The sequence below is a fragment of the Musca autumnalis genome, unplaced genomic scaffold, assembly GCF_047663935.1.
Source record: "Musca autumnalis isolate F117 unplaced genomic scaffold, ASM4766393v1 scaffold_1, whole genome shotgun sequence".
In the NCBI taxonomy this organism is placed as follows: Eukaryota; Metazoa; Arthropoda; class Insecta; order Diptera; family Muscidae; genus Musca; species Musca autumnalis.
The window spans coordinates 176793102-176818707 of NW_027411644.1; the positions used below are offsets into that span (position 1 = coordinate 176793102).

Sequence of the window (25606 nt, forward strand, 5' to 3'; positions counted from 1 at the left end):
TATGGCAATGCCATCTCTTCTCCAACATCTTGCTACTCTCTTTGCCAATTGGAAATTGTCTACAAACCTGGCTTAATAGCGCATTCCACTGAGTGAACAGAGCACTTTTGGCCAACATCATTCATGAATTCGAGTTTTACGTTTAGTTTGTGCTGAGCGTTTATAGTGTTTGGACGTGTTAAATTTGTTAGTGAAAGACGACGACTCCACGCTAGGTGGTGATGATGGTGGTGGTTTAATATTTAACTCTCATCTTTTTATTCTACATTTTGTTCCAAAAGAAAAGAGCGTGGAGAAATTATTCAAACAAAAGAAAAACGAAGAGAACAGAGAGCCTGAAAACCAGCTCTTGTGTATTAGTTACACCTGTATGAATGCAGTGTAATGTAAAATAGACAAAATAAACATCGCCGATTGTATATGTGCGTGTAAACAGAAATTAACAAAGAAACGGTCAAAACAAAACAAACGAGGAGAAAAAGAAAATAATAAAACAAACAAGCAGAGAAGAACAACAACTACCGCATCAATTTCATCGTAATACAAGCAGCCATCATCACGTTATACAAGTGTAGCAGAATTTTGATATGAAAATGATTGGCAGTGATTATGTTTTGGAGGCTCACAATATCTTTCACACCACCGAGGTCAGTTTGTAACTATGAATTGAAATACATTTTGAATATTTGTATTTTTTATTAAAAACATGTTTGCGTCTTAAGTCTTTCGTTTGTGATTGTGCAATTTCTAAGAGATGCAATCAAAAATGTGCTTCATCCAAATAATGGTTTTTGATCCCACATACAGTTAGGCAACAAATGTATTGTAAAAACCAAAATTGTAGAAAATGTCTTATTAATTGTTCGTTTATGGTCCTCAAAACAATATTCCGTGAAAATATGCAAAGTATTTGCGATTTATAAAAATACGGTCAAAAACAAGAATTAACTACTACTTGGGGGTGACAATAAAAGTATTACAAAAATTACCAAATCTATGGTTTCTTGAAGAATTACCAAAGGTGTGTTCCTTAAGGAGTTGTCTATCCACTTTGGACATTCATTAACCTTAGTTAAACCCAAAACTAAGGCTAAGCATATTACAATTTTCCCAATTTTTGGTAAATCTTGATATTTTGTTTCGAGTTTTTTTCCTTAAAATGGACCCAAAAATGTTGATAAGGTTTGATATCAGGATTTTGGCCCGAGGTATTTATCAGTTTAGTGTCGTTATATTACACTTTACACAAATAAGATTAATATGTCTTGATCCGACTTTTGGAATGGTGATAGTTGAACTTGTTTGAGATTTCTGGATCGCTTTTACCGACTTTCAGAATAATGACTATTAAAAATTTCGTTTGTGTCTGTGAACCCGATTTCGCATACTATTTTGCATGGTAAAGAATATAGTACCCACAAATTCGGTATTCCAACTTCTCCAGTATTTGATGGGTTTTATTGCATTTGAATCTCAAAATATTGCACTGAGGGTCTATGTATACCCTACACCACTATGTGGAAAGGGTATTATAAGTTTTGGGAAAAATTCATGTAATACCGCGAAATATTCGTCGTAGACCCCCAATGTAGTATACCAATCTTCATATCTCGACGAGATAAAGCGATTTTGAGATGTGTGTCCGTCCGTACGTCCGTCTTGCAATTATAAATTATAATCAAACTCCAGGCCGCAATTATGGACCGATCGTCACGAAATTTTGCATGTAGGTCGGGCTCATACCAGAATAGACATCTATTGTTATTGGCGAGGATCGTGAAACATTTAGCGGGTTAAATGGACCAAAAACAAAATTTTTAACCGATTTTGTAGCTGCTCTCTAGGTAACAATAATAGTAAGATCGCGTCGACATTTTAAATAAGGTAAGACTATATTACAAAGAAAAAGTTTGCAATTTGAGATGGTGATCAGACAAGACTAAGAGGGTTAAATGAACCAAAACATTTGTGTGAAAATTGTTTATATACAGTTTATATCTTTAATCTTGGAAGACACATTCCGGGCAAGTAAGATATGTTTGGAAAAGGAACTCTTGACTTTTCTATTGACGCCAATTGTCTTGATGTACATGATTAGATAACAGAGTTATAGGCTCATATATCCAGTTATTTGTTTGTAGAATAATAATAAATACGCTACACCTTTTTCACAAGTAATTCGAATCATTTTAGTTGTAATTCGAGAATTCCATTTGTAATTCGTAACATTTTATTTGTAATTCGAGAATGTCATTTGCAATTCGAAACATTTCAATTGGAATTCGAATTATTCGATTTGTAATTTGTATTATTCTATTTGTAATTCAAATTATTCCATTTGTAATTCGAATTATTCCATTTGAAATTCGAATTGTTCCATTTGTAATTCGAATTATTTCATTTGTAATTCGTATTATTTTATTTGTAATTCGACTTGTTTCATTTGTAATTCGAATTATTCAATTTGCAATTCGAATTATTCTAATTGTAATTTCAATTGGAGTAATTCGAATTGCAAATAAAACAATTCGAATTACAAATAAAATAATTTAATTTACAAATAAAATAATTCGAATTTCAAGTGGAATAATTCGAATTACAAATGGAATAATTTGAATTTCAAATAGAATAATTCGAATTGCAAATGGAATATATTTCCTATGTTTGGATCCAAACATATGTTATGTTAGGGACTGTTGAAAACATATTTATGTTTGGATCCAAACATATTTTATGTTTGCATCCAAACATATTATATGTGTGCTGCAGTTTTTAACATATATTTCTCTGTGTGTAGGAAATGTTGATTAAGACAGTAAAACATTTTTTATACCCTAAGCATTTATGCTAACGAGTAACAAGTATGTTTGGACGAAATCTGTTTCAGACAATTTGGAGGCGATTTAGCAATGTTCGTCCTTTTTGACTGGCTGGTTGGTGCGCACGATAACTCTCGCTTTGATTTTTGTTGTAACAACATGTATTTGCTGCCTCCATTACGGCAATACAAGTTTTATCAGGGACAAATCCATACTTCTTGAGAAAATAGACTGAAATGGGCAAAAAAAACCCTTATGACACCGTGTGTAGTGGTTGGAGCGCAAGATAACTCTCCAACGGATCTGCCGAACCGATCCAAAATTTGGCCTTCGTAACATTTTGTAAAAATTTAGTTTAAGTTTGAAGATTAGCCATATCGTCCACTCCTTCAGGTACCTCCCCCACAAAAGTTCAAAAATGTTCGGAAAAATTGTGCGCATAATAACTCTTGAAGGGAGTGATCGATTTGGTCCATACTTTACACTTCCTAATATATTTAACTGATATAGACCAGGTTCGAATATGCACTATATTTGTCCACTCCTTCAGGTACCTCCTACATGAAATTTCTGATAAGTTCACTTTAAGACCTGCTCTCGAATCACTTTGATGTTGAAGCAACTTGCTTTCGCTGCCTGCATTGCAACGACAAAAGTTTTTTTCAGAGGCAAGTGCATACAGCCCGGTAAAACAGCCCTGTTCGAAGATACTTTGGAAATGTATACCGATGCTGTTCGTTGTAGTCCTGTTTACAGCGATATTATATTTTCCGTAGACAAGTCCATGTTTACTGGCATACTGGTCCAAAAGTTATACGATATACCCACTGAAATGACCAGTGGGGGCGATGAATATCGAAAGATATGACATAAAAGATCCAGAACTATGTCGGTCCATTCCTTCAAGAACCCCCTCCGCAACACTTTTGAATTTTAATTCTAATCCACATTTTTGTCGGCAAGTTCAAATGTCCAAAAAGGGCCACAGAATTCTGAAAAGACCTTAAATACATTCAATCTGTCCATAGATGAAAGTTGCAATTCACATAGGCTGAGGGTATATCTCTGTTGGCAAAGCCTGATACTTTTTTAATTGAAACCCTTGATATATTGTTCATTTTGTCCAATAGACATGGCATTTCATACACTTCTAATCTGCACAATACTGAGCTCGTAATCTTTTGAGTTTATTGAATCTTACGAAAACGTAAAGGTGAGTTCTCATCATATTAATCTATGGTTTAAAGCCTCGAACCTTTATTATTTGACAATGAAATGATATGGCTTAGAAAGTAATTCAGATTTTACTGGAAGTTCCTCTCAAAAAGAGTATTCAAACAAAAAATTAAATATTTCTTAGACAACTTGTGAATAATGTACACTTTCAGTACATAACCTTCAGAACAGTATAAGTTTTCATTTGAATATTTTGTTAAAGTAGCACAAACAATTTATAGGACCAAACCATTTCGTTATACATCGTAAAAGTTGCAATGTAGACCTTGGAAAACATCTCCACAAAAGTTCAACATTTTTACTGAAGTACGTCTCGAGAATCGTTTGCTATTTTTTTACTGAGAGTGCTTTTGTGGTCCTACACAGCGATATAATGTTCTTCGCGTTCTATATTTTCACATCGTAATCATTCTTCCAAAGATGGGCTATATCTGTTCACTTCTTACGGATAAATTTTAAATTTTCTTTCGTATAGTTATCGCAATAAGTGCAACAGTCATTTTCGAGAAAATCAACTCATACTGGGTTTGATTTTTTATTTATGTCAAAGTGTACATCTCTGTCGGCAAAGCCGACTTATACGTTTTGACTTGTTTCCATCCAACTTTTTTGTCAAGATTGGGTCATTTTATGGGTTAATAGATCGATCATATAATTTAGTTCAATTCTTCTCTGTGTAAAGGAGGTTCTTTTCTGTACATGAAACTATAGGTCCCTTTTCTGGTTTGGAAGGCTACCTTTATTCAACATTTCGTGACGATTGTTAATAATTTCCTGGAATTTCATTACAATTTACAATGGATGCATATCGTTTTATCTCGTTGAAATAGCCAATATTTCAAGGTGTAACATAATTTTAGACAAAAACAAGTAAGAAAAAAACTATAGTCGGACGAAGCCGACTAACTGATACCCTACTCCACTACTTTTGCATGACCTCTTGGCGGATAAGAATAATTTTTTAAACAAGGATACTTTTTCCAGAGACGAGAAATAACATTGTAAAAACAGTAGATCCTCATACAGGTTATGATACAGACAGCATATAAATAATTGCGTGTACTTTAAATTAAATCTCAATTGGTATGTGATCAATATATTGGTGACCATTGCTGACCATACTTTACGTGGAGGGGTCAAAATTTCCCCTTTCATATAATTTGGTTCCACAGAACTACAATATACAGTTTGAAATGTTTCACACAAGATGTATATTCAATTTGACTCACTAATAGCTCATGAGCAATATCTGAAAGTAGGGTCGTCCTTGTCATAAGGTGCCTAATTCCATGCGAAATTTTCTGACGTTTGGTATATAATTGCGCTCGGAAGACTCGGACCGACAAACATATAAAGCCAGGTGGGACCAATATTTACTATTGAATAAAACCAATATTTTAAATCGTTAAGACGCGGTAGATAAATGGAAATATAGGATTTTCTCTGTCACGATTCCGACAATTTCTTTACTATCATATAATGTCAATTTGTCGGATGGAAGAAAACTATATTTCGTTCACAAGTAAGAAACGACTATAGACGGACTAAACTGACCATGTGATACCCTATATCACTATATCTGAGCACTATATCTCCGCGGAATTTCTTTTTCACGATTCTTTGTTGCTGCCGTCCGGTCATATATAAATAGCATTTTGTACATTGTCATTTCTAGAAGGTCAAAGAGTAAAGTTGTGTATTCTGCACAAATTTTACGAAGATCGGTACCACAAAATGTGTGTCCGGAACCAATATTTCGAGGTGTTACATGATTTTTTTTGTAAACCAAATATTATGCCTTCAACACATTGCACATAGGTTTCAATCAGGAAATTTTTGGCCAAAACCCTATTTTTGAAGTTTCGAAATTTTAATTTGTTTTTGCACAGAATAATAAAAAACACATCAAGTCATCTGAAAATAATTAGTTTTTGTAAATAACGTTAGTATTCGTTGATTGGCGCAGTACCAAAGTTGACACTTTTTTATGTAAAAATAAAACAGACTTTGTGCTGTGAAATATACACTTTTTGTTGTATTGCGTCGCTGCATAAATATACAGAAGTGAGACCAAAGTTATTATGTATCGGGAAGCTGTTAATGAGTACTTTCATAATATTTACAAAAAGAACGATGAAATTTGTAAAATTAGCGTAATAAAAACAATGTTTTTATATATATTGAAAATTATTTTTTACAAATATTTTTTAAATATATTTAAACTTTTAAAAAAGTGTCCAAATTTGTCCACCTCCAAATCGAATTTGGAAGATAGCAGGGGGTCTGTACTAATAAATTCAGAAGTAAAATCGTGCTCAAATTTGCCACAGTTAAAATAAAGTGGATTTTTCTATTTTAAGATGGGAGAATTTTTTGTAAATACCTGTTGTGACTGTACGTAGTATCCAATTGAAATATAACGGTAATACGCACATCTATCAACCGAGTTCCCTTAAAATTCATATTTAAGGGTTTCAGAGTGTAGAAAACAAGTATGTATAATTTTTTTGAAAATAGGTCAATTTTTTGTCGTAGCCCCCACATAAAATTACTGTCCGATTTTAGATATTTGTGGATTTTAGCGACACTTTATGACCGATTCGGCTGAAATTTGGTATTTTGACCCCTTGAAAGATATGAATTCTTCGTACCAAAAATTATTAACATAGGTCAATGTTTTGGTTTAGACCCCACACAACGGGACCACCCTGTTCAACAAATTTTGGCAGTTTTTGGTAATTTTGGTCGTTAAAACGTAAGAATTGCTGTTTGTGCAATAATAAATAAATAATAAATAATTTCAATACAAAATGGACGTTGAAATAGTTTTGGCCAGAAAATTTGGATTTGGGACCATTGTGCATTGTGATGTGATCGATTTCGGTTAATCGGTTATTAGCCGTAAAATTTATAAAAGTCGTAGTCGACTATTGAATGTGCGAAAACCGGATAATCAATTATCCTTAATCGACTTTCGGAAGACGGATTCAACTATTATTCGTAGTCAACCATTAGTCATAGTCCGAATGATCGAAAAACCGAATATAGCATTTCACTGCGTATCCCTAATACATAATAAGAAATGGAACGAACTTTTCTCCCAAATTCAAGACTAAGAATTTACGAATGAGTTGTTTTATCCATGTGTGATAGTCGTAATCATTATAAATTATATAGGCACCATAATTTCGAGGTATAACATTATATTCCTTCTATGTAAAAGCAACAATTTCTTTATAATGAAAGCGGCAATTGTTAGCATAAAATAAAAATATAGGCTTTTTTACACACAACAAAAAACTAAGGAACCCACCTATATATTAGGGAGCAGTTCTGTTATCCGCTGCATTATTACAATAAGCAGAAAGTAAAATATCAAGAGTTAATTTTGTCTACATAAGCTAGTTGGCAGAAATATACCTCCTTGAATTTAAATATTTTTCACACAAAATTTATGACCAACTTCACAGGCTAAACACCATTCGATCATCATCCTAAATTATTGGTATCTCATTGACCTAAACTCTTACCTCATGCAAAATTTTGTTAGCATTGAACTCTAACTACAACATTTTCGTGATTATAATACACTACAAACTGTGAGATCACTTTATACATTAGGCTGTAACTCTGTCATCTGACCACCTACATCAACATAACTGACATAAATGGAAAGGTCAAGAGTTCCTCTTCCAAATATCACTTACTGGACCAAAGTGGGTCTTCCAAAAATAAAGATACAACCTGTACATTAATTTTTTTACTATTTTTAACCTGCGAAATATTTAACCTGCTAAATTTTAACCGTTCATGTTCTAAGATTGCAAGCTTGTTCTTTGTCATGAACTCAAACATAATTTAAAATTTCCCGTCGATTGGACTATTATTGCGACTTACAGAGCAGCTACAGAATCGGGTAAAAATTTTGTTTTTGATCCATTTCACCCGCTAAATATTCTACGATCATCACCAATTAAAATAGCGATCTATTCTGATGTGAAGCCGACCTCCATATCAAATTATGTGACGATCGGTCCATAATTGCGGCCTGTAGTTTGATTATATTTTATAATGGACAGACGGACACATGGACGGACGGACACACATCTCAAAATCGCTTTATCTCGCCGAGATATGAAGATTAGTATACATTGGGGGTCTCCGACGACTATTTCGCGGTGTTACATGAATTTTTAGCAAAACAAACTTATATTACCCTTCCCACATTGTGGAGTAGGGTATAAAAAAACTTATAACAATACCTTTCCTACGTTGTGGTGGATTATAACGTCTTAAATTCCTCTGGACTAGGTACATTGTTTTGGAATGTGCACCTGTGTGCTTAACAAATAAATTAATATGCATTTACTAATAAATTTAAAAGAATTTAGTCATTTAACATTTCACGTGATGTATCTATTCTTCAAGTCTTCATTATTTGTGTGGCGTGTGTGTCTTAAGTCTTTTGATACAATTCCATGAAATCCATAAAATTTATGACTAAATTTGCAGTTGCTTTTTTAATTTTTTACTTTACAATTGCATTTCCAATACAAAATTATTGTCTTTTATCACGGTTTACATTTTTTATCGTCTATTTTCAGGTTGATGGTGGTGGTTGTTTTAATGGAGCCGGCAGTTCTGCCTTGGTCTTAAAGGGTGTTAATTTAACCGTTCACAGTGGTGAAGTAATGGCCATTTTAGGTTCTAAAGGTAGTAACATTTGTCTTTTTCATATTTTATCTTCATATTTCTTGGCATTATTTTTTTATATTTTTGCAGGCAGTGGCAAACGAGCTCTTCTTGATGTCATTGCCCGACGTGCCGAAGGTTCAACAAGAGGTCAGGTTTTGTTAAATGGTTCTCCATTGACCAAGGCATTGTTTCAACAACGTTGCGGTTATGTTACACAGTCGTGTACATTTATACCAGGTTTAACAGTTGCTCAAACTCTACACTACACTCCCACCATAGTAAGTTGGCCAATGCCTGTGGGCAATTATTTTAGTTTGTAATTTCTTTAATTGTTGTTGTTTGTATGTGTTCGTTTTTTTGTTCTTTCTTTCTTGTCAGCTATCAGGCTATTTGAAGAGTTCAAAAGTACGACAAGTGTTGGCCGATTTGGCATTATCTCAGGTGGCCCACAAACGTGTTGAATATTTAAATATGAGTGAAGCTAGACGTTTATCGATTGGTGTCCAATTGGTTAGAGATCCGGGTAAGTGAAAAGAAAAATGTTGACATTTTTAGGTGGAGAAGAGAAATTCTATAAGAGAAAGTTACAATGTAGTGAATTAGAATCGATGAAGGTTTTGGGGTTACATAAGGTATAAATGGACATTTTAATGCTTCTAATATTTTTTTTTTATTCTAATTATTTATTGGTAGTGAAAATACTAATAATAACGTTTAAAATTTTTTCTAAACCAGATTTTGTTCTATTCCCCAAGGTCTGGTAATCATTCATCACTTTTCCATAATTCCTGGAATTGTTTGATTGGACATATTACATCTCAACCGGCGTACAGAAATAAGGCCCCATGAAATAACACCCTAAACGGAAATGAAAATGAACCCCAATTTTTGGAGTGTTTTTTTTTTTCAATATGAAAAATGGCCTCAAACTAGGGAATATGGTCCCACAAAATATTATATTTATGTCCCAAAATTTCATTAGGATCAAAATGCATTTTTGAATTTGGGTTGCATTTGGCAATATCACCCCAAACACCGAAAATACAATTAGGCCCCAAACTATGCATTTACGCCCCAAAAAATGTATTCACTTAAATTTGGGGTGTAAAGGAAGCAAGAAATTTGGGGTGTATTTGCAAAAAGGGTTTTTAAAGATGTTCATCCAATAGTTTGTAATAAGTATCTAATTGATGGCTAAACTTTTTTTTATAATTTTGAATATGTCCCAGTACTGCAAGAATATACTAATTTTTACTATTTTTTCAATACCATAAAAGAAAATTTGTTATCGTAGTAAAAAATATAAGTTTCTTGCAGGTTTTGGAACAGACATTTTAACATAAAGAACAACTCGCTCGACTTTCAAAGTTTTACTAAATACAAAGTTTTTCTAAAAAACAAGTAAGCAAAGGCTATAGTCGGACGGAGCCGACCATGTGATACCCTACACACCATCTGTAGAAAATAGTTCGGAATGTCCGGTTTCGATTCCCATCAAATTGTCAATGGTAGCGAAATACCTCTTAGTAATGTTGGCGATATTTCCTGAGTAATTCAGTCATGAAAAACGTCTCTACAAATGGCAACTTAAGACACGCCGTTCGCACTCGGCGATAAAAACTAGTTCACATATCAATAACATAATATGAATCTATTGATATAAGAGAAGCCTCCCTTGTCTTTACTGGGATGTTTGTGGAAAAATATATAAATTATACATTTCTAAATAATATTCGAAAATTCACATCGATTAGCTCCTCCTGCTACATCTTCAAATTGTCTTTGAATATCAGGGTTTTCTTTGGAATACGCCTAAAATAATTACATATGTAGTTGCAGAATCTGCAAAAACTTTCCAGGTGTAAGCACCTTCCATTTAAATTTGGTTAAGGCACACCGTGAGCCTACATTCGAACTTAAACAAATTTTGGGCAAAATATTACGTTGTACAAAATTTGTTTCTAATCGGTAGATCCGTTCGAGAGTTATCGTGCGCACCAGCCAGCTAGACATTAAGAGAGGCAGATGAACGGACAGGGCTAAATAGACTCCAAATTGTCAGAAAGGACTTTTCTCCAAACATACTTGGGGTCTAAAACCAATATTTCGATTAGACACATCTTTGGTAGTATTTTGTTTGTATCCCCTTTACCCTAAATCCTGAGGTATAAAATAGGCGACCCCATGTTGCAATATTTGTACAAAAATCCAATTTGACAACAGAACTGAAACTTTCTCTGTCATGATAGAGACAATTTGTAGCATTGGAGGAAATTGTGGTTCTCTACACAAAACACATTATATATCAGGCAGTAGGTGCGTTATCTAGCAGACACATTATTGCAATTTGCATCAGGGGAAATATCAGTAGTTATTTTTCCATATGTAGGCTACTTTGCCGGTATATGCCCTCCAGGAATGAAAATATGGACCAAAAATAAATTTGTATATTTTTCATACAAAAGTAATGGTCTATGTCAACCGTTTTCTTCAACCTAAAATCTATCCTCGTGCAAAATTTCGTGAATATTGCGCTATAATTGCGACCTCTAGCGGGTTTATGATTACACTACAAACAAAAAACTGGATATATTAGGATGTAACTCTGTTATCTGATCACGTACATCAATATAATTGACATCAATTGAAAGGTCAAGAGATTGTCTTCCAAATATATCTCACGAGTGGGGAAGGTGTCTTTCAGGAACAAAAATATAAGCTGTTTATTAAAAATGTTCACAATTTTCACACAAAAGTTGTGGTCCATTTAACCCTCTAAATATTATCTGATCGCCATCTCCAATTACAAGCTTCTTCTTTGTCATACACTCTTACCTTATTTAAAATTTCGAGGCGATCGGACTATTATTGCGACCTACAGAGCCGCTACAAAATTAGATAAAAATTATGTTTTTGGTCCATTTCACCCGCTAAATATTTAACGATCATCACCAATTAAAATAGCGATCTATTCTGATGTGAAGCCGACCTCCATACCATATTTCGTGACGATCGGTCCATAATTGCGGCCTGGAGTTTGATTATAATTTATAATGGACGGACGGACACACATCTCAAAATCGCTTTATCTCGTCGAGATATGAAGATTGGTATACCACATTGGGGGTCTCCGAACAATATTTCGCGGTGTTACATGAATTTTTACAAAAACAAACATATAATACCCTTTCCACATAGTGGAAATCGCGCGTTTTTTACAAAAATATTTTCAAGTTTTACTAAATACAAAGTTTTTCTAAAAAATTGCAAATATTTTGGTGACAACTGAAACTATAGTATTCCCTACCCTCCGCCCGCAACTAATCAATTTCATATCCACTGTAAAACATTTTGTTGTTATTCAAATACTTGAATACAACAAAATATGGACTCAAGCTGAAATAAACACAAAGATTTTTTAAAACCGAAAAAATATTTTTGAAAAAATTGCACGATTTTTTTTACAAACATATTTTCACAGTTTTACTAAATACTATTTTTTAATAAAAATTGCAAATACTTTTATAAAAGCGAAAAGCGCCGCAGGCAAAATAAATTTTGACAAAATCACGCGAATTTTTACAAAAATATTTTCACAAGTTTAAAAAATACACAGTTTTTTCTAAAAAAAGCGCCGCAGGCAAAAATATTTTTGAAAAAATCGAGCGATTTTTTACAAAAATATTTTCAAAGTTTTTCTAAATACAAAGTTTTTTCAAAAAAATTGCAAATAATTTTATAAAACTGAAAAGCGCCGCAGGCAAAAATAATTTGGAAAAAAAATTTGCGCGATTTTTTACAAAAATATTTTCACAATTTTAGAAAATACAACGTTCTTCTAAAAATTGTAAATAATTTTATAAAACCGAAAAACGCCACATGCGCGATTTTTTACAAATATATTTCCACTGTTTAAGAAAATACAGAGTTTTTGTAAAAAAAAATGCAAACACATAAAAAATTTCCCGATTTATTTTTTTTTCAATTAGGTTAGGTTAGGTTAGGTTGATAAGAGGGGTGATTATTAGATCACCACATTCCCATGTGGACATACAATTAAGCCATAACTAGGCCTGTTGTGCGCTCTAATTTTGGGTTATGGAGGATTATATTTTTTTTGACTTAGTCTAGGATCTCTGTCCTATTTACATAGTCTCTGATCTTTTTCAACTCGATTGTCCTAATTTGGTCGAGTCATTCCCTAGTAACTGGGTTCTCAGAATTGTGAAAGCTTGACAATGGCAGAGGTAATGTTCCAACGTTTCGTCGTCCTCTCCGCATGCTCTGCATTCACTGTTTTCTGCACAACCTATTTTGTGCAGGTGCGCTTTTAGACCTAGGTGACCTGTAAGGATACCTGTCAGTCTACTAATATCTTTTTTACTTAGTAAAAGTAATTCTTTTGTTTTGTTCTCGTCTGGGTTTCCCTATAGGATTTTTGTGTTTTTTCCTTCTCTTCACTACTCCAGAGTGATATATGTGCATTTTTTGCCCATGTCTTTAGTTCTAGTCGCGTAGCTTTAAACGGCTTAGCGTTTTCTAGACTTATCGTGGGTTGCTCCTTGGCTTGTTTTGCCAAGGAGTTTGTTATTTCATTACCCCTAATCCCGGTATGCCCTGGTACCCATATAATGTTTACCTTACCGTGTTGGGAGTAACTATTTATAGATTTAATACATTCCAAGACAGTTGTAGATTTCAATGTCTTGGTTGATATAGCTCTAATGGCTGCTTTGCTATCCGTAAGGATATTTACAGTGGTAGGCCTTGTGTGAGTATCAAACCAAAGCAGACACTCTGTTATCGCCCGGAGTTCCGCCTGCAGGATCGTGTTATGATCCGGCAGACGGAGGGAGATTTCCGTTTCCGGTTCCATTATATAAAGACCCAGTCCGGTTCTCCCCCCTAGCACAGCCCCATCTGTAAACCCACAGCTTCCAGCGGGAAAATGTGCTAGAGCTCCCCCGATCCACATGTCTCTGTCAGGTATTGACACTTCACACAAGGTTTCATGTATACGGTCCGATACTACCTGATTTATAGATTCACCCGTTGTGACCTTTAATATGTTTTGGTGGTATGTTTGGTGGCTCTTTTCGATCCACTCGCTCATCGACTTTAGCCTTACAGCTGCGATGGCTGCCTCACACCTTACCTGAATATCTATTGGGTGCAAAAACAAAATTTTTTCTAGAGCCCTAGTCGGTGTGGTTCTCATTGCTCCGCTAATGCTTAGGCAGCATGTTCTTTGGACCTTTTGCAATATTTGCACATTGCATTTTTTGTCCATGGCTGTCCACCATACCACATACGCGTACGTTAGAATTGGTCTAATTACGCTTCTGTATAGCCAGTGTATCATCCTAGGATTGAACCCCCATTTTGAGCCTATCGCCCTTCTGCAGGTTGACCAATATATTGAATAGACATAATTCTGTTTTTCCGGGTTGACATTCAGACCTCTCGGCCTGGCCCAGTTAAAAGCAATTTTTAGAGCCGATTCTGCTCTTCGACAGAGTTGATTCGGATTCTTTCCCCTTAGAAGTATTATAACGTCGTCTGCGTAGCAGACTGGGTCAAATCCTTCTTCGGTTAGGGTCCTCAAGAGACTGTTTATGGTGGTAACCCACAATTTAAATAATTAATATACTCGTATATACGAAATGTCTTCGTCGACTACACTGTGCAACACGAAAATTATTAACCATATTCTGACACCGCAGCGAGATAGAAGACCAAAAAAGAGAGGACACGTGTCTCGCCGTTTTTTCGTATCTCATCAACTTTCGCGGTTACAGGCCTCCAAATGTTTGAGACTTTAATGAAAAAAGGTCATTTAGTCAGGACTATATCTTCCAAACCGTTAGGAAATTTGAAAAAATTGTATATTATATCGTATATTCTAGAAAGATGTTTATTGAGATCTGAAGTAGATTTTTGTAGTTAGTTGTTTGCTCCTAATTTGATCGGTTTGATAGCTGTAGACCAAAACCCGAAAAAATTCTTAAAAGAAATTTGACCATGGCGATTTTGACCTTGCAGATGAAATTTGATTATATGTGTTCACAATTTTTGTTCTCTAAGACAAGAGCTACAACTTTGCCTCTGAGATAAATTCAAATTTCCCTGACTAAATTAGCCCTGACTAAATGAACGCTTTTACCTCAAATCCTCAAACCTTTAAAGGCCTATAACAACGATTTGATGAGATAGGGAAAAACGGCGAGACACGTGTCTTCTCGTTTTTTGTGTTCTATCATACTGTGGTGTCAGAATATGGTTAATTAAATTGCACACACTGCTACCGTGGTAAAATTTCTTCGAACTGCAACTGACAAATACAGATATAATTTCATTTTTAAAAACTCTTATGAAATCTGGAAGATTTTGCGGAGACTTCGGTATTGTTTGGCATTTAAGTCTTCCCTAAAATTTATAATAGTTCTTTGATCAATAGACACGGTGTGCCTTAACAAATTTAAATGGAAGGTGCTTACACCTCAGAAGTTTTTGCTGATTCTGAAACTACAATGCTCATAGATGAGAAATATCAAGGAACAAAAAAATTGCCGGAGGGATTTTCAAATAAATCGCGATTTAAGTTCACATTTTTAGGGGTTCTTTAGGTTTTCACAATTTAGCTTGGAAACCGCGATTCCTATGTAAATGGGTCTAAAGAAGATGTTGTAGCAGAGAAAATTCTCCACAAGATTGGCCTTTATGATATTTTCGTAGGTTTTACCGTTTTTGAGATATGGAAGTTCAAATAGGGACAATGCACTGACTGTATCGTCCCCTCACAAAACAATATTATGCACAGTACCCCTTAACTATCTTTTAATGGAAACCGCTTACACATGGGATGTTTTTGCGGATTCTGAAACAGCAATGTTCATAGATAAGAAAAATAAAAAAAAATTGAAAAAATCGCCGGAGGGATTTTTAGATAAATCGCGATCAAAATTCACAATTTTAGGGATTTTGTAGGTTTTCACGATTTTGCTTGGAAACCGCAAGTCGTATCGAAATGAGTCTAAAGAAAATGTTGTAGCTGTGAAAAGTCTCTATAAGACTGACTTTTAGGTTTTTTCGTAGGTTTTACCATTTTTGAGATATAGAGGTTCAGTTCAAATTTTTAGGTTTTTATCTTAAGTCTTCAAGATTTTGCTTGGAAACCGCAAGTCATATCAAAATGGGACTAAAGAAAATAGTGAAGCTGTGAAAATTCTCTACAAGATTGGATGATTTATTTTTTTTTAGGTTGTACCATTTTCAAGATATATAAGTTTAATTCGGGAATAGTAGTAATGACATTGTTTTATAAGGAGGCGATACAGTCAGTGCATTGTCTCAATTTGAAATTCTATATCTCAAAAACGGTAAAACCTACGAAAATATCATAAAGGCCAATCTTGTGGAGAATTTTCTCTGCTACAACATTTTCTTTAGTCCCAATTACATAGAACTCGCGGTTCCCAAGCTAAATCGTGAAAACCTAAAGAACCCCTAAAAATGTGAACTTAAATCGCGATTTATTTTAAAATCCCTCCGGCGATTTTTTTTGTTTCTTGATATTTCTCATATATGAGCATTGTAGTTTCAGAATCAGCAAAAGCTTCCGAGGTGTAAGCACCTTCCATTTAAATTTGTTAAGGCACACCGTGTAGAAAAGAATGGAACATTTCGAAAAGCAAAAACAAAACTTTGAATTGAGAAAAAATCGTTGGCAATTATGCCCGTTTTTATGTAGTTATGTCCTCTTTGCTTCACGGACATAACTCTTAACGAATTTTGGGAGTTATATCCGTGGGTGTTATGTCCGGGCACCGTTTTTTTTTGTTTGTTCTGAATAAAATTTTTGAAATTACACCCTAATTTTTGTTCGTTTTTTTTTTCATAATAACTTTCGAAAATTCACCCCAATTTGTTTTTTCTGTTAAACAGTGGACTGCATTTGGGCCCTAAATATGTACAAATGCAATTATACCCCAATATTATTTAGACCCCAATTTGATTTTTAAATTTTCGATTTACTTGTTGTGAAGACAAATTGGCCGCAACAGCTGAATGAAAAAGGGTACCAAAAAGGCGAAAATAGGCCCCAAAAGTTTTGTTGTTGTTTTCCATATACCTATTTGGGTTCTATTTTCATTATCAATTTGGGGTATTTTTTCATGGGACCTTATTTCTGTACGCCTCTTAACCATATTTACCATTTTCCAAGACCAACCATAGAATATTTGTTATTTTACATTTTCAGTTATGTTGCTACTGGATGAACCCACCCAGGGCCTGGATCCTCTAAGTGCCTATTTGCTCATTTCAATTCTATCGAATACAGCCAAAAAGACCGGTTGTGGTATCCTCTTGTCATTGGAGAAGCCACGTTCAGATGTTTTCCCCTTTTTAGATCGTGCATTGTTCCTGTGTTTGGGTGGCGTTGTATATTCGGGTGGTACTCGTGCTATGCTTGAATATTTCCATGGTATTGGTTTCCCTTGTCCACAGCTGGAAAATCCTCTTATGTATTATTTATGCCTATCGACTGTCGATAGACGCAGCCGTGATCGTTTTGTTGAATCAAGTCAACAAATTGAAGCTTTGGTTGAGAGATTTTCACGTGAAACTCCACTGTCTGATGGTCCCGTCAATAATATGGGTAGTGGAAAGGTACCACTGGCCTATGGAAAACCAGGTGAATTAAAGGTTTGGGTGATGTTGTATTTGTAAGTATAAGAAATGAGTGAATCGGTATGGACTTATTACTATGCTCATATGTATTTCTATTTATTTAGAAAATTATTGGCATCTACATTTTCGTGTGGCACATCGGGCATGAAAACATTATTTTTACGTTTATTTATTCTACCACTGGCTATGAGTTTAATGTGGTTGTTCTACACTAATGTTGGGGTAAGTATAAAACAGATATACATTAATATCGCGATATTTGCGTAGTGACTATTCCATAAAAACAGATAGAAAATTTCGAATCTAAAAATTTTCGACAGAGAACAATGTTTGATAAGCTCTTTAATTAAATTTTTTTTGCCAAATTTGTAATAAAAGATCGTAGTTTGTATAGGGACTATAAAAAGTAGACCTGTGGACTGACATTTTTTCAGGGAACTAAATGCTAAAATTTGACAAAATAAAATGCTAAACACATTTAGATTTTATACCGTTATATGGTGTATTTTCCGAAACGTGGACCAATGTCGACTGAGAGAAAGGTCTTCTCCTCATAGAAAACCGAACATGTCAATACAATTTCCATAATTTGTTTATTAGAAAATAAAAAATAAAACAAGTAAGAACGGCGTTAAGTTAAGCCGGGCCATTGAGATTCCAAAATACCAAGTTACATCCCCTTCAGAAGGAAAATGTAGAAAAACTCTATAAAAGAGCTCATCATTGTTCTTACTATCCTATCTATCATGATTACATGCAATACCAAATCACAACAATCTCGGTTTGACAAAAAAAAACCCTCGAAATACATAAAATTGGGCAATGCCGGTTCATGGGGTAAGTAAAAATTTGTGGTGGAAATTTTTTAACCATTTAAGTGGGATACTGAGGCCACGACCTTCAAAATACCGAAAATCGGGAGGTACTGTGAACGTGAAGAAGTGGACCTATACCGATAAATTTCAGGTGGAAAATTTTATACCCCCAACGAAGACTATATACCACATTTCAGGCATTTCGGTGGGATGTTGAGGCCCCAACCGAAAATCGGGAGGTACCGTTCAATAGAGGTTATATGAAGACGTGGACCTGAGATACCGTTATAGAGAGGCTAACCAGAACATGGAAATATATTGACAGTTTTTTGTAAAGCAGTTGTGTGACCATTGGGAACCTCGAATGTCAAATAACCGCTATTTCGGTAAAAAAAAATAGCTAAAAATCTCAGTGTACCGAAAATCGGTGTCGTTATATGGGGGCATACCATAACATGGTCAAAGGTTGACAATTTTTGTTGGAGATATTTTGTTACCACTCGAAACTTCAAATGTCAAATAACAGGAAGTTCGAACAAAATATATAGAAAAAATCATAAAACTGAAAATCGGGAGGAGCCGTTATATGGGGGCCATACCAAAACATGGACCTATAGTGACACATTGTGTTGGAGAAGTTTTGCGACCAAAAGTTCAATCAAAATACCTAAAATCGGGAGGTACCGTTATATGGGGGGCTAGAAGTTTTGTGACCATTGGGAACCTCAAATGTCAAATCATAAATTATAGGTGCCAACTTCCACTGTTTGTCCGAGTTCTATGGATGCATTTCGCATCTGATATAACCTTTTCCATCAGGATGTTGAAGAGATCACACGAAAGGGTGTCTCCTTGTCTGAAACCTCTATTGGGACTAAACTGGTGGCCGATTTCGCATAACCTATTCCATCATCTCTGAAATTTCTTCGCATGACTCTTCTGGTCATACCATGGGTCTCATTAGAGGTCTCTTGTATCCAATTATGGATTTTACATCTGTGTGCGTGGAGTGGCCAATACTTTGCCACTGTGCTGATATGTTATCGGAGTGCGTTGTTAAGCAATTGGAACAGTTAACCAGTTTTTATGGGTATTTGTTGTGATTGCAGCTTATAAATGTCAACTTTCTTTGGCTGCAACAAGGTGGTGATCGGGGTGCATGTTTGCTTCTCGGAACCATCGTATATTCCAGACGCTCGATGAATGTCTTCCATCTATCACAACGTGATCAATTGGAATTCTTGTTTGTTTGGTCTGGTGGTAGCCACATGCTCTTATTAATGTCGAGCTTAAATCTGGTACTGCTAACTACCATGTTTTTTGCCGCTGCGAATTCTATCAGCCTCATACCATTGTCAGATGTTTCACTGTGGAGACTGAATTTCCCGACTGTTGGGACAAAGATATTCTCCTTTCCAATTTTGGCATTAAAATCGCCTAGTATAATTTTAATGTCATGGGCAGGGCAACGGTCATAAGTTTCTCCTAAGCGCTCGTAAAATATATCTTTGGTCTGTTCGTCTTTGTCTTCAGTGGGAGCATAAGCGCAAATAAAGCTGATGTTCTGATGTTCTATCAGCCTCATACCATTGTCAGATGTTCCACTGTGGAGACTGAATTTCCCGACTGTTGGGACAAAGATATTCTCCTTTCCAATTTTGGCATTAAAATCGCCTAGTATAATTTTAATGTCATGGGCAGGGCAACGGTCATAAGTTTCTTCTAAGCGCTAGTAAAATATATCTTTGGTCTGTTCGTCTTTGTCTTCAGTGGGAGCATAAGCGCAAATAAAGCTGATGTTGACGAATTTTGCTTTTAATCGAATTGCAGCGAGCCTTTCATTCACTGGGGTGAAGCTGAAGACCATATGTTTTAACATCCGACAAACTACAAATCCGCAACCAAACTCATGCTTTGTGCATCACCTTTAAGTGTTGTTGTGACGCCTTTCACGTTCCATCGTATTTCCTGTATGACAGTAATAAAGACCTTTTGTTAGTTCACCTTCCACTTCGTAAACTGCACCTACTCTGTGAAGTGTCCAGACATTCCAGAATCAGATTCGCATATCATGGTCCTTAAATATGCAATATCGTCAATATTAGAGATTTGTTATATCCTCCTCCATAATATGTGGGTTATAATTAAATTTGTCATTCCATTTGTAACACATTGAAATATTGATCGGAGACCATATAAAGTATATATATATATTCTTGATCAGGGTAAAATTCTAAGTCGAAATAGTTCTGCCCGTCTGTCCGTCCGTCTGTTGAAATCAAGATACAGCTCGCAATTCTTAGGATAGAGCTTTGTAATTTGGTATTGAAGTTTCTATTACTTCTAGGATGTTTGGTACTGCAAATGGACTATATCGGTCCACGTTTTAAAATAGTCTCCATTGAACGGTACTACCCGATTTTCGGTATTTTGAAGGTTTTAGCCTCATTATTACACCGAAATTGCTGAAATTTGGTTCTTAGTTTTTGTTGGGGGTATAAAACTTTCCCCCAGATATTTGTCGGTATAGGTCCACTCCTTCATATAGCCCCCATAGAACGGTAACTCCCGATTTTCGGTATTTTGAAGGTTGTGGTCTCAGTACTCCACCGAAATGGCTGAAATTTTGTATTTGGGCTTCACTTAGGGTATTGAACGTTCCATATGAAATTTTCGGTATAGGTCTACGCCTTAATATAGCCCCCATAGAACGGTACCTCCCGATTTTCGGTATTTTGAAGGTTGTGGCCACAATAATCCACCGAAATGGCTGAAATTTGGTACTTGGGCTTCACTTAGGGTATTAAGCGTTCCTTATGAAATTTGTCGGTATAGGTTCACGCCTTTATATAGCGCCCCTAGAACGGTACCACCCGATTTTCGGTATTTTAAAGGTTCCAGCCTCATTATCTCAGCGAAATGGCTAATATTTGGTACTTAGTCTTCGTTAGGGGTATACAATTTTTTCCCAGAATTTTGTCGGTATAAGTCCACGCCTTTATATAGACCCCATAGAACGGTACCTCCCGATTTTCGGTAATTTGAAGGTTGTGGCCACAATAATCCACCGAAATGGCTGAAATTTGGTATTTGGCCTTCACTTAGGGTATTAAAAGTTCTATATGAAATTTGTCGGTATATGTCCACGCCTTAATAGAGCCTTCATATAACGGTACCTCCCGATTTTCGGTATTTTGAAGGTTGTGGCCTCAATATTCCACCGAAATGGCTGAAATTTGGTATTTTGTCTTCATTTAGGGTATTCAACTTTCCATATGAAATTTGTCGGAATAGGTCCACGCCTTCATATAGCCCCCATAGAACGGTACCTCCGATTTTCGGTATTTTGAAGGTTGAGGCCACAATAATCCACCGAAATGGCTGAAATTTGGTATTTAGTCTTTGTTGGAGATAAAAGCCTTTCTGACTGAAATTCGTCGGTATAGCTCCATGTTTCGATATAGCCCCCATAGAACGGTACCTCCCAATTGCGTAATTCTGAAGGTTGCGTCGTCAATATCCCATCGAAAGACTGAAATTTTTGAATTATCAGTATAGGTACGCGGGTTCCTATATCCCCCATAAAACTGTACCTGTTGATATTCCGTATTTTGAATATTTTACCGAAATATCGGAAATTTATATTTAGTCTTCTTTGAGTCTAACAACTTTCCACCAGAAATGTGTAGGTATAGATCGCCGTTTTGATATAGCACCAATGGAACGGTACCTCCCGAATTTCGGTATGAAAGTTGGTATTTAGTCGTTGCTGGATACAAAAGCGTTTCTGGATGAAATTCTTCGGTATAGGTCCTACTTCCGATATAGCCTCCCGCTGGTTCCTATATAACCCATAGAAGCGTACCTCTTGATTTTCGGTATTTTGAAGATTTTAGCAAAATATCGGAAATTTGGTATTTAGTCTTCTTTGAGTCTAAAAACTTTCCACCAGAAATTTGTAGGTATAGATCGACGTTTGGATGTAGCCCCCATGGAACGGTACATCCCGAATTTAGTCTTCTTTATAAACGAAAGGAAACGAATTGTTCGGTTTTACGTCAATACAACTCGTGGTGTAGGGTAACCAAGTTCGGCCTGGTTGAACTTAACACCGTTCTTACGTGTTATAAATATATTTCTTCTTTCAGGATGACTCTCACGGATTCTTCAGTAAAAATGGTATGATTTTGAATGTCTTGGGTTTGGCGTATGGTTGTGGCATTCTAAGTACAATATCTCTGTGTAAGTAATAACAAATTACAAAATATTTATATAAATTACACAATAAAATCAACTTTTAGTTCCCATATGGCGTAAACGTTTCTCACAGGATACACCCGAAGGTCTATATTCCGGAGCAACTTTGTTGATAGCCTATAATTCGGTGTCAATACCATTCTCATTGATTTCTTCTGTTATGGCTAGCCTTGTTGTATATCCGTAAGTTAAAGTTGAAAATTGTTTATTGGTAATGTCTTATTCAAATGTATTTATTACAGATTACTATTGGATTCTAAATTGCCTAATGGCACCACATTTGCATATCTGATGGTGGCCTTGTGGTCTAGTTTTGTATTGGCTGAACAATTGAGCATATCCTTCCTTTTGGTGGTGAAAGTTCCATATAATGCCGCTATTGCTGTTACATACATTTTGGTAATATCGATTGCGTTGGCAAGTGGAACAGTGCGGTAAGATACTAATCATAATGAAAATTTATTGAATTTGAATATTTTATTGTAATATTCATATTTATTTCAGCTCATTTAAAGGCCTCCAACCATGGCTGCAGGACAACACCAAGGGCACTCATACACGTTATGCATCCTCGTTATTGCACAGCATTACATTCCAGACAAGAAATATGAATTGTACTCCCACCGCTTCCGTAATATGTCCAAAACCAGCTGATTTTTTGCATGAACGTTTGGGATTAGCTGATCCGGATGTAAGTTTTCCCTAACCGCATTTATAATGAAATCTAAACTCTTCTTTTATTTTGTTTCTAGGAAACAATTGATGTCGTTGCATCATGCGCCTTTGCCGTTGGCTTGGCTGCCTTTAACATGCTGCTCTATATGTTCCCAATGCCTCGTTGCGTTAGACAAAAATTTAGAGACTGATGAGATGATAACTAAATTGCTCTGAAATTTTGCTTCAAAAAGATATTTCAAATATTATTTTTTAAGTTAGAAATTAAATGATTAGATTATTAAACAATAAAAATATTTAATATTATTGTTTTTATACCCTCAGCATTTATGCTAACGAGGGTATACACATTCATACGGGCAAATGGTGCCTCATCGAAATAATAGTTTTAGGCCCCGGGTATGTTTGGACGAAATCCATTTCCAATTTGGAGTCGATTTAGCCATGTCCGTCCGTCTGTCTGTCCGGCTGACTGGTGCGCACAAACCAAATTTTCCACTTCGTAAAATTTTGCCCAAACTTAGTTTAAGTTCGAAGATGGACTATATCGGTCCACTCCCTCGGGTACGTCCCCCACAAAAGTTCAACATTTTTCGCAAAATGTACGATAACTCTCGAAGGGACTTACCGATTCGGTCCATACTTTGCACCTCGTAATATTTCTAGCCGACGTAGATCAAGTTCTAATATGGACCCCCCCCCACAAAATTTCGGAAAAGTGCACTTAAAGATCTTCTCTCGAATCGCTTTGATTACGACGGTACAAGTTTTTTTCAGGGGCAAGTCTTTTACTTCTACTTCCTGAGAAAATGGTCCGAACGTCGTAAAAACACGCTATGGTACCTTGTCTAGTGGATGGAGCGCATGATAACTCTCGAACGGATAAACCGATTTGGTCCAAAGTTTGGCAGTCGTAATATTTTGCGCAACATTAAAACAGGTTTGAAGATGGACCATATCGGTCCTCTCCTTCTGCTACCTCCCCCACTAAAGTTCAAAATTTTTCGCTAAAATGGTGCGCACATTAACTCTCGAAGACAGTAATCGATTTGATCCATACTTTCTACATCGTAATATTTGTACGAGACATAGATCCGGTTAGAATATGGACTACATATGCTAACTTCTTCAAGTACCTCCCACACAAAATTTCGGAAAAGTGCAGTTTAGTAACTCCTCTCGAATAGTTTTGATTTTTCTTGCAACATGTTGTGTTAAAAGACTCGATTACGATGGTACAGTTTTTTTAAGTGGCAATTCCATACTTCTTGAGAAACCCTTACGGCCAGCAAGTGTAGTGGCTGGTGCGCTCGACAACTATCGAACGGAAAACTGCGTTGGTCCATACCTTAAATATCGTAATATTTCTTCGAATATTAGATGAAATTTCAAAGTGGTGCTTACAGGTCCATTCCTTCCGGCACCTCCTCCACAAAAGTTCGAAAACATTCGCCAAAATGGTACGCGCGATATCTCATAAACGGAGCAACCAATTTGGTTCAAGCTTTGGATCTCGAAATATTTTATCCAAATTTAGTTTATGTTCAAAAGTGGGCCTTATCGTTTAACTCCTCGAGGTACCACCCACAGAAATGTTCAAAATTTTTGTGTAGTTAATGGTCTGTTCGAAGATCCTTTGGAAATTTTTACCGAAGGTACTCCTAGCAGGTAAGTACATGTTTCCTGATATAATGATCCAACTTTTAGGTACCTCCCCCGCAGAATTTTTGAGCTTTAATCCAAATCTATATTTTGGTCGATTTATATGCCCAAATTTGGAAAACCTAAAATACATAACATTTTGGGAAAAAGTGTTTCAATTCACACAGGTTGAGGATATACCTTTGTCGGCAAAAACGACTGATACTTTTTTTACTCGCTGTTTATTATCAACTTCCTGATAAAGGTTAACTTTGATCGGGTTCGATTTCTTCTTTAAGAACAACCCTATATACATATATTAAGACCAAATACGTTTCAGACAACTTGGTGTCCATCTGGTCATGTTCGTCGGACTGTCTGTCTGGCAGGTTAAACTTTGTACATAGTAATAGGCAAGTACATGTTTCCTGATATAATGGTCCAACTTTTAGGTACCTCCCCCGCAGAATTTTTGAGCTTTAATCCAAATCTATATTTTGGTCGATTTATATGCCCAAATTTGGAAAACCTAAAATACATAACATTTTGGGAAAAAGTGTTTCAATTCACACAGGTTGAGGATATACCTTTGTCGGCAAAAACGACTGATACTTTTTTTACTCGTTGTTTATTATCAACTTCCTGATAAAGGTTAACTTTGATCGGGTTCGATTTCTTCTTTAAGAACAACCCTATATACATATATTAAGACCAAATACGTTTCAGACAACTTGGTGTCCATCTGGTCATGTTCGTCGGACTGTCTGTCTGGCAGGT

The 25606-nt window shown here is 35.6% G+C and overlaps 1 protein-coding gene across 1 annotated transcript; it reads left to right on the plus strand.

Moving 5' to 3' along the window:
* The first annotated feature begins 140 nt into the window (after positions 1 to 140).
* LOC141388785 (ATP-binding cassette sub-family G member 5) lies at positions 141 to 23482 on the plus strand. Its single transcript, XM_073959110.1, has 11 exons — positions 141 to 647; positions 8660 to 8768; positions 8838 to 9028; positions 9129 to 9273; positions 17011 to 17476; positions 17546 to 17663; positions 22405 to 22498; positions 22558 to 22696; positions 22756 to 22947; positions 23018 to 23204; positions 23266 to 23482. The coding sequence occupies exons 1-11, from the start codon at positions 588 to 590 to the stop codon at positions 23377 to 23379; spliced, it is 1815 nt and encodes a 604-aa protein (XP_073815211.1). The 5' UTR covers positions 141 to 587; the 3' UTR covers positions 23380 to 23482.
* Positions 23483 to 25606: the final 2124 nt, after the last annotated feature.

Excerpts from the sequence above, each read along its gene's own strand:
- LOC141388785 (XM_073959110.1), top strand. The coding sequence starts at position 588 with ATGAAAATGATTGGCAGTGATTATGTTTTGGAGGCTCACAATATCTTT. Across the intron at positions 9,274-17,010 it reads CCAATTGGTTAGAGATCCGG|TTATGTTGCTACTGGATGAA; the intron begins GTAAGTGAAAAG and ends TTACATTTTCAG. Across the intron at positions 22,697-22,755 it reads GCTAGCCTTGTTGTATATCC|ATTACTATTGGATTCTAAAT; the intron begins GTAAGTTAAAGT and ends TATTTATTACAG.